This window comes from Microcaecilia unicolor, chromosome 13 (assembly GCF_901765095.1).
Source record: "Microcaecilia unicolor chromosome 13, aMicUni1.1, whole genome shotgun sequence".
Taxonomy (NCBI): Eukaryota; Metazoa; Chordata; class Amphibia; order Gymnophiona; family Siphonopidae; genus Microcaecilia; species Microcaecilia unicolor.
The window spans coordinates 14,239,662-14,250,273 of record NC_044043.1 but is presented as its reverse complement, the minus strand read 5'-3'; the positions used below and the strand labels follow the sequence as shown (position 1 = coordinate 14,250,273).

Below are 10,612 nucleotides of genomic sequence, written 5' to 3'. Positions count from 1 at the left end.
CTATTTGTCTATTTGTGACTTGTTTAATCACCTGAAATGCCTGATTCCACAGTGAAAGAGACGGGCATTCTAAAAAGGAATGAATAAAAGTCCCCCACCCTGTCTGGCATTTGGTGCATTGACCCTCTCCCCAGAGTCCCATGACTGCCCCCTTAGCCTTTGTAATGTATGCTCGGTGCAATATCCTGTATTGGGTTTCTTGCAGGTTTGCTACTTTAACCATATCATAGATATTGGAAAAAAGCTTACTAAATTCTTTTATCGTGTAGTTTCTATTCAACTCTCTGTTCCACTGGTCCATCAATCTTTCCATCCCTCCCAGAGGCCTATGCATCTGCAATATTTTATACCATGTGGATAGGCTGTTCGCCTTGTACGGTATGCTCAATAAAATCTTGTCCATTGGCCCCCACAGCCATCGATCTCCGTGTATCTGTTGTAAAGAAGTGTAATAATGCCGTGCTTGAAGATATTGTAGTAAATGCTTATTGGGGAAATCCCACCTCTCCTTCAGCTGATCAAAGGATTCTAACTGTTCCTGCCCTTGTGCCATGAGATGGATCAGCATCACACATCCCTTCTCCTTCCACTTGTCAAATATAGAATATCCTAGGCCTGCCGGGAAATCTGCATTGCCCACCAACCCCAAGAAGGGAGATGCCTCTGGTGCTCGATTCTGATGCCCTCTCCACCATGCCCACGCCCTCCGCAGAGGTTGCAAAAAGGTCAATCTCCCTGCTGTGTCATATATATTACTAGGCCTCATATGTATAAGATTTATGAATGACCATGGGGCACTCCAATCCTCCAGTCCTCCGCTCGGCAAAAACCGATAAGTACCCGTCATTCCCTCAAAAATAATTCGCATAAGTGCCGCCACGTTATATAGGCGTAGTTCAGGCAGTGCCAGGCCTCCCTCGTTCTTACTCAGAGAGAGCTTCTGGTGCCCTATCCGCGCTCCCCTCCCCTGCCAAATGAAGGAACGTATGATAGATCGGTATAAACGTTCGTCTCTCCTTAACAGCCATATGGGAGCCGCTTGTAATGGGTATAAGATCTTTGGCAGCAAAACCATTTTAACTAGGGCTATTCTGCCCATCAGGGAAAGCGGCAAGTGCTTCCATCTGTCACACAGCTTCCTGATATTTTCTATTATATCGACCACATTCTTTTTGTAGAATATCAATGTATTAACACTAAGAAAGATTCCCAGATATCTCATAGCTCCTCGTGCTAGGGGTATTGGCAATCCCGACCAGCCCGGGTCTGTAGTGCTTCCTGATAACGGGAGCACCTCTGATTTTAAACAGTTGACCCGCAGCCCCGATATATCCCCGAAATCACCTATTATTGCCAGCACCCGGGGGAGATCCCTAGGCCCATTAGCCAGGTATACTAAGATGTCATCTGCAAATAGATTTACTCTAAATTCCCTTCTGCCCACCCTGATCCCCCTCATGGCCCTTGTTTCCCTGATTGTTATTGCTAACGGTTCTATAGCTAGCAAGAAAAGAAGCGGTGACAAGGGGCATCCCTGCCGGGTTCCCCGTTGTAAGGGGAAACTCTCTGTAAGTGTGCCATTGAGCAGCAACCTGGCCACAGGGAGGGTGTAAAGCGCTTTAATCCAAGATATGTATGCCCCTGATATGCCATAACGGCTCAGGACCCAAAACAAATACTGCCACGAAATGCTGTCGAACGCTTTTTCCATATCCAACCCCACAATCCCTTCCAGGCCCCCTCTGCCCCTACATTCCTGTATAGCCAGGAGGGCTCTCATAATATTCATCGAGGCATGCCTTCCCGGGACAAATCCCACCTGGTCCTCATGAACCAAGGAAGAGATCACCCCGTTCATTCGCCGAGCCATTATGGCAGCCAGGATTTTAATATCCTGATTGAGCAGCGAAATGGGTCGGTATGAGCCCACCTGATTTAAGTCTTTGCCCGGCTTTGGTATTAGTACTATATGGGCCATATTGTTTTGTATAGGTAAGTTGTTCTCCACAATCCCATTGAACCAATCTCCCAGGGGGCCCGCCACCAAGTCCACCATTATTCGATAATATTCTGGGCCATAGCCATCTGGTCCTGGCGCCTTGGTCAGCTTTAAAGACTTGATGGCTTGTCTGATCTCTTGTTCCACTATAGGACCATTAAGGGTTTGTAATTGGTCATGTGTAAGTGTAGGTATGCAAATATCTTGAAAGAACCCCTCGCATGCTTCGGAGTCAAACCCTCTTGCCCCGTATAAGGAGCTGTAATAGGTGACGAATTGTTGTGTAATATGTTTATCTGTGGTGTGTTCTATCCCTGCCTCATCCCTGATAGCTGTAATGGTTTGCCTTTTACGATATGGCCTGACCAGTGTTGCCAGTAGTTTCCCAGCTTTATTCCCCCATTTGAATAGTTTAAAACGTTGGAAGTATATATCCCGTTGCGCCCTCTGATTCAAGATGTCATCTATCTGGTGTCTAACCTCTAATAAGCGTGAGCGATCTCTTGCATTCATAGTACCTATATGTGTTCTTCTCAATTGATGGTATTCACTAGACAGTCTCAGCAGGTCTGCCTCTCTTTCCTTCTTTTTCCCCGCGGTGTAAGCTATTATGTGACCCCTCATCACCGCTTTCGATGCTTCCCAATACATGCCGACATCTACATCCGTTGTTTGATTATATGTTTGATAATCTATCCACTTAGTTCGTATGTATTCCCTGAATTCTTTGTCATGATACAGTGAAGGATGAAACTTCCACACCCTCTCTTCCCTTCCCCCTGCAAAAGATATTGTCATAGTAACTGCTGAGTGATCACTAAGGGCGCAATCCACTATGTGAACCCCAGAGGACCTAGAAAGCAGAGATGGTGTGGTAAGCAGATAATCAATCCGGGAGTAGGTGTTATGCGGGTGGGAATAGAAGGTAAATTCGCTATCGTGTGGGTGCAAAAGTCTCCATATATCCACCAGCCCTAGCTGGGATGATAAAAAATTTACCCCTCTGCTCCCCCAATTCCCCCCCCTTAGCTTCCTGGGTTTACAATCCACCGTCTGGTCCGCTACACAGTTAAAGTCTCCCCCCATCACTATGTGACAGTCCGGGAAGGGCACCACTTTAGCCACTAACTCTGAGAAGAATCTATGGGAGTAAATGTTGGGTCCATAAATGTTACACAGTAAGATACTCTGTCCCCAGAGGTCTCCCAGTACCAGCACATATCGACCCTCCTTATCCGCAATCACTTTCTGTGTTTTAAAGGGCAGTTGCTTATGTATCAAAATAGCCACCCCCCTTTGCCTAGAGTTGTATGAAGCATATTCTACCTCTCCTACCCAACTCCTCCGGAGTTTTTGGTGTTCTGTTATGTTCAAGTGTGTCTCCTGGAGGAAAGCTATGTCGGATCTCTCCCTTTTCAGCCAGGAGAGCACTTTCGTTCTCTTAACCGGAGAATGAAGCCCGTCTACATTAAGAGTGACCACTTTCAGATTAACCATTGGCACCATAGTTGGGATTCCTTGTTATCATTATGTTAGTATTCCATTCACTGGCCTCCCAGCTAAGCCAGTGAATTCCCTCTCGCCGCCCCTTCAGAGACCTTCCATTTCTCTCCCACACTCCTCTCCGTCCCCCTCCTCCTTGGATCAGAGCCTGGATCTTAGTTCCATTTTGTGTTCCCTTTACTCCCCCCCTGCCCACCCCTCTTCCACTCACTTCCACACACCAATCACACACACACTCATTCCTCTCCCCACCCTCCTCCCTCCCTCGCTCCCTCCTACCCCCCATCTCCTGTCTATCCCTCCCTCCCAAAATACTTCCCCACATCCTTCACCTACCCACAACAGCTTAAAGAAAGGACATCCAACCCCTCCCCCCACCCTAACTAGTTTAATTCAAAACAATACCAAACCATACTTTTTTTTTTTTTTTTTTTTTTTTTTTTTTTGTTTCTGCTTCCCCCTTTTCTAAAACTGTGACTGTCTCATAACTGCCCAACAAACCCCAAAAGGGAAAAACAGAAACATATTCACAGAGATGATCAGATAAGCATTTTCTCTCAGGTACTGCGCTGGTCCCCACTCCGTTTCTTCCCGGGATCTTGAGTATAGGTTGTGTTCTGGCTTCCTGCTATATCAGTAGACATTGTTCACTTCTTAGCCTCTCGAAGCCAGGCAAAATGTCCGCAGTCCCCTTGTCAGCATGGCGCTAACACTCTCTGCATCATGCCTCACCGTCCCTGTCCACAGCTCTCTGCTATTCCGGCTCTGGGTGTTCTGCAGCCTTCTCCTGGTTACATTTTTCCAAAAAAACCTTCGCTCCAGCCACATCGTTTATCAGCTGATTCTTCCCATCCACCCAGACCCTCAGCTTGGCCGGATAAAGCAGCGCGAATCTGACCCCCTTTTTGTAAAGAGCAGTACATATAGGCGCCATTGCCTTCCTCATTAGGGCCACGCGCATGGAGTAATCATTAAATAGCATCAAGCGATGTCCCTCGTAGAGGAGCGCTTCCTTCATTCTTGCCGCTTTTAAAATCCTCTCCTTCGCCTGCCAGTTTATGAAATGGGCTATTGCCGTCCGGGGTCTTGTGTTCCCCTCGCCTCGTGTTCCAATACGGTGTGCTCTGTCACAGCAGAAATAGCCCTCCTGTTCCGCCAGGCCTAAGTGGTTTGGTAGCCATTTTACAAAGAAGTCATACAGGCCTTTGTCGGACACGGTTTCAGGCAGCCCGATCACCCGCAGATTATTTCGTCGCGCCCGATTTTCATGCTCTTCTACCTTCTCTTGCAACTCCGTGATATTCTTTTGAAGAGTGGCGACTTGCGCTGCAACGGCCTGCGCCTCCTCTTCTCTGGCGGAGATCCGGTGTTCCACCTCCGCGATGCGGGTCGTATGTGAGTCAAACTTCTCATTTATTTCGTCTACAGCGGACTGCAATTTGTTTAATTTGTCCTCCAGTGCTGCCGATACAGACCGGGAGATCTCCTGCGCCCAGTCTGTTGTTGGAATCACCAGTGTTGCCTGCTTAGGTGATTCCCCCGCCATTTTGTCCATGCGGTTACTCGTTGCTTTAGACAACTTTTTGGGGGCTCTGGTGGGCATACCTCGCGGGGGACTCCCTCAATCGACTGCCAAGGTGAGTCCTCTTCTCTAGCCACGACTCTCCCCCAAATCGCAGCCTGTTAGTCTGGTACTATTAGCTGATATAGATGGGAGGATTGCGGAGCCTCTCTTCTTTGCTGCCTTCTAGGTAGCAGGCATCACGTGACCCCCGAGAAATACATGTTATAAAAATAGTAATACAAATCACAGGCATGAAAATCCCCCGTTTCTCTGTTACTTTTCATTGTACACTGCCGTAATCTACGAGTTTTGGAAAGATAATATGTCAAATTTTAATAAACTATAAAACTGAACTATCATGTTATGCAATCCTACTTGTCTGGTTCATTTTCTAAGTCCTTTCACTGATTATCTGTGGCAACTTCTGGGTCTGCCTTGATTCCACTTCCGGACTACCCCAAAAGAAGATATTCAGCAGCATTTTGGTTATATGCCGCTGAATATCTGCTTCTAAGACAGCATGAATTAATGGGGCAGGAGCCTCTAGTACCCACCTTCTGAACAGCCATCAATCTCTCCCTACTTCTCAACCTGCTCCCCCCCCCCCACCCCATCCATACCATTTCCGCTTGAGATTGTCTTTGGAATGCTTTTATGTTTTCATTTATATATGCTGATATTGTCACATTTTGCTCATACTGTACTGACCTGAGGGAAAAGGCTCTGGCCTTGGAAAGCTAGTCAAAAATGTATTGTTAGGCCACTAAAAAAAAAAAAAGTACCATTTATTTATTTATTTTTCTTTGTTTGTTTTATTTTTATTTATTAACCTAATGAAAAAAGGGCCTCTCCTCTCCTAACCACCATGATAGCTGAACAAATGTTCTCCGTGTGGAACTAAGGAATCCTCAGGCAACTGTTCACACTTTTTTCAGATCTAGGATGGGAGAAAGGGATCCAGCCTTTCTCAGTGATCTCTACTTTTCTCATCTCTTGGGATGAAAACTACTAAAAGTAGTATTCTTTCCACAGTAACTTCTACAGCCCTTCTCTTCACCCCAGCTGCACGGGGTATTCTATGAAGGCATCTTAAACAGGAGATGTGAATTCCAGTTCATAGCCATGCCAGATTATATTAAAATCCACTGGATGGACTTGATCAGAGTCCACTCTGGATAGAATCCAAGTGGTCACCTATCAGGAGCTTTCTGGAAGGGATGCACCATCCTTCATTGGGAAGCAGAGATTCCACAAGAAGCCTTGGACTGTCCATTCTTAAACCTTTGAGAATTCTGAGAGGACTGAAACTGCCCTTGACTGAGAGGTGGCTTGTTTGCCTAGCCAATTATCTCCAGGTCTCCTTGAAACAATGCCAACCAGCACTTCCCCTGTTTGAAGTGCAGGGCTTGTCTTTTGGCGAGCTCTTCAGCTTTGATTCACCATCTTACTAACTGACTCACATATGACTACCTCATGGTTTGAGAGTTTATTCCCTATGGAAGCTAGTCTTGCTTCAATTTCCGACTGTCGAAAATGTGAAACTTTTTAAACATCATCCTTGGATTATGAAGTGCCATCAAATTTGGAACATCTACGTCCAGACATTAGGATGATTAGTGATTACATGATATTTAGGAAAAGCATTGAAAACATATTTATTTAAAAAGTTTGTATTAGAGAATTTTTAATTGATGTTATTGGAATTTTACTAGGAATGCTCTAAGGTTTTTGTGATCTGCAGTGAACTCTGTAGGTAAATGTAGAATATAAGTGTTTTAATGTATTGTAGTGTCCTCCTTGAAGAGGAGTTTCCTGTTATAAAGGGATACTTGCCAACTTAAGTCTTGAAAATTGTATCTGCAGGCCAATGAGAAAGAGCCAAAGCAGCCATCAAGCTGAGACCACTGTGACCAGAGCCCTAGGCGAGCTCCCAACATGGTCACACAAAGTGTCAACCAGCAAGGCTGTTCCAAACTTTAGCTGACTTGCTTCCAGACTTCTCTGTAGTTGTTGTATCCAATGTAATAAAGGCCCCCAAATATAGGCTCTGAAGAAATACACAGATTCTGCAGATCTGCTTGTACCATCAGACCAGATGATTTGAAGGCCTGTTTTGGCAACCTATAGTTCCTCCTGTCCTAAGGGTCCAGGAGAGCCAAACTACCTTCAATAGGGATTGTAGTCCTCCTGGTGACCACAGTAACCAGAGTACTGATTTTTAGAGCTCGTAGAAGGATGCCTGCAATTTGGTGCCCTTGAAACCCTAATCTTTTTAATGAACTTGAGAATGAAGGACCCAGAGGGTTTACTGAGTCCTTCTAAAACTGGGTCTTCTTCTGATTCCTCCATTGGCTTGCACTCCATGATTCAAAGGGACACCATCATTTGGACAATCAAAGAGGGAAATTCATCCCAAGAGGTAATACACAGAAATGAAATAAAATACATTTTTTTCATTGGACTAACAATACATTTTTATGATGAGCTTTCGAAGGTAACCCATCTTCTTCAGATTAGAAATTCAGAAATAAGCAAATGATGACATATATCAGAATATATCTGTGAAACATAAAAGCATTCCAATGACAGTCTCATGGGGAAGGTAGGGGTGGGTAGGGAGGAGGGTTGAGAAACAGGGAGAGATGGATGGGTGATTAAAGGGTTACAAAACAGTATAATTTTATGGTTTATATTGATAGGAAACCCAGATCTTTGTTATATCCTGTCTGGTGGGTGCCAAAATATTTACTATGTCATCATTTTAACGTCAAAGGATGGTTTTCGAAATTTCCTTTCAGAATTCTCACCATAAAGTCATTAGTGCAGTACTCTGGTCTGGCAAAAAGCTGTTCTACAGAGATGTTACCCTGGTTAGCACTATAGTTTCCGATGTGGTACCTGTGTAGATTCAATCTCGTCTTAAGCATTTGGCCTGTCTCTCCAACATAGCATCCTTTTTCACGTTTTTTGCATTGGATGATATCTACTACATTTGAAGAACAGCATGTGTAAGATCCCCGTAAGCTGAATGCTTTTCCCATGTGAGTGACTGACTGTGGGGTCCTGTGATCTGGCCTGGCATTGAATATCCTGGTTTGATGCTGGCAGAGGACACCAAATGCACTGCCCGTTGCTGGCTGAATCACTTTGGGAACCAATTCAGCCTGCGAGTCAGCTGCTTTTAAAATGCTAGCCACCATGGGTAAAACGCTACTGGATATTCAGCACCAGTATCAAGATACTGGCTACTGGATAGTGCCGGGCATCTAGGAATCAGCACCGACTGGCAGTGCTACCCGATTAATGATGATATTCAAACTGGATAAGGTTAGGATACTGCTTCTGCTGTTCTAACTATCCAGTTAGCTATATGGCCTGAATATTGCCACTAACTAGATAACCTCACATTCTAGTCAAGCTCCGTTCATGAAACTCCCTAGCTCTGTGCAGATAGTGCTGAGGTGGACTGAAGGGATATCCTGTTAGTGCTGCTAAATATCCTGTTTGCTGTCAATTATCCGGTTAGGAGCACTTGTTGACAGGATAACTGCTTTTAAATATCGGTAAATTTTAGACTATAAGAACCAAGGTCTCCTGGATTGCTGTGAGGGGAGAAAGGGGGGTTGTTTTGTTGGTGGAAAGTTGGGAGGGGTATTTGTTGTGGGAATAAACTAAAAAGTTTGACGATTCTTTATGTAATTTGTTCATAATTGTATTAATGATTGATTTCTCTTTATATTCTTGGATATGATTGCACCATTTTTATAGTATTTCTTGTATCACCAACTAAAGTGTTTTCAAAGTAAACACCGGTAGATTTCTTTTCCTGTTGCTTATGCTTCTCCCTGTAAATTCCAATATCCCTCTGGTTCTACCTAATCTATCTTAAGGTCATCAGACACTATCACCTGAAATCTCTTTCTCGGTCACTGCACATCAGTCTGTTCACTGCAGGGGCGTAGCCACGGGCGGGCCCATCCAAGTTCGGGTCAGGCCCGCCCAGCAGCAAAGTTCCTGAGTGATGGCGATTCCAGTCGCAGCGATTCCCACACGCTGCCTGCCAGTGCCGGCTGCCGCTCAATCTCCTCGCGCTACTAAGCGCTAACCCGGAAGTCTCTCCTCTGCAGGAGAGACTTCCGGGTTAGCGCTTAGTAGCGAGAGGAGATTGTTGAGCGGCAGCCGGCAGGCAGCGTGTGGGAATCGCTGCGACTGGAATCGCCGTCAGGAACTTTGCTGCTGGGCGGGCCTGCAAGGAGGGTGAGATGCTGCAGCTGCACGAGGGGGGGGGGGGGGGAAGATGTCACATGGGGGAGGGAAGACGGGGGGACACAGCAGCTGCACAGGGGGAAGGGAAGATGGAAAGAAAGATGCTGCACAGGGGGGAGGGAAGATGGAAAGATGAGGCTTGGTTGGTGGGTGAGGGAGATGCAGCAAAGGGGTGGAGGGGTGAGGAAGGGAGAAGTCTTGGCTGTGTATGAGGTGGAGGGGAGGGACACATGCTGCATTCAGAGGGGATAGGTGGGGAGGGGGAGAAATGGTAGGCATAGGAGTGGAGAGGAGGGAGAAATGGTGGGTATAGTGGAGGGAGGGAGGGCGGAGCAGAGAAAATTTTGTGCCCACCCACTTTGGGCTCAGGCCCACCCAAAACTGGCTGTCTGGCTATGCCACTGGTTCACTGTCCTGTTCCCTCTCCTGGTTCAGTAGCGACTATCACCTGCAACCTTTTGCATTCCACCCCCAAGGCAGCAGTGACTGTCACCTTTGGTCAACTATCTTGCTTCCTTTCCTGGTGAAGCAGTGCTCATCACTTCTAGCTACTTGCTCTCAATGTTCCCTCTATGCTGTGCGACAGTCCTCTAACTACATTCTTGCCAGTGGGAGGTGCTGTTTCACTATCCCATTTTCAATCGCGAGAGACAGGCAAGCTCTGCAGGACTCCATTAAACCTGCCTGCCCCTAGTGATTGTAAACATGATATTGAAACACCACCCTCTACTGGCACGAATGCAGTTGGAAGACTCCCCAGAGCTTAGAGGGAACATTGCTTCCTTTCCTATTCTCCTCTCTCTTCTGGTGCAGTCGTGAATATCACCCAGACTCGCTGCTCCTTGCTCACCTTTCTTTGCATGTGTTCGTTCACCCGCTGGTAGGTGTCCTCCAAATCTTTCTTTGCTCGCTCCACATCCCCCTGGGCTTGCCTTGCGGTAGTCACTTGTTTGGTCACCTCAGCATTCTGGGGAACAACAGTTACATGACAGCCATCATCACTATCGGAAGCAAAGTTGGGGCATAACCTCACACTGGTTGTGGGAAGCATCACAGGATTGTACATTCCTGGCTTACTCTTGATATGTTCACTTTTGGGGTGACAATACAGCAGCCAAAAAAGACACAGAGAACCAGCACCAGGATGAGTGGGGAATGTTTCCTACAAGTTTGTGCAGATAGAGCAATTCTGCAGCTGTTTCAAATACCAACTGGACACTCTGGGCTAGATTCTATATATGGTGCAAAAAAAGTGCTATTCTATAAGCCGCACTTAACGT

The 10,612-nt window shown here is 46.1% G+C and overlaps 1 protein-coding gene across 2 annotated transcripts in view; it reads right to left on the bottom strand.

The window, feature by feature from the left end:
• The window catches only part of HIP1 (huntingtin interacting protein 1), a 320,025-nt gene that overhangs the window by 92,346 nt on the left and 217,067 nt on the right, over positions 1–10,612 (bottom strand). For both annotated transcript variants that reach the window (XM_030222554.1, XM_030222555.1), the window contains exon 16: positions 10,183–10,299. In XM_030222554.1, coding sequence (XP_030078414.1) covers positions 10,183–10,299 — 117 coding nt within the window. The remainder of the gene's footprint in view (positions 1–10,182; positions 10,300–10,612) is intronic.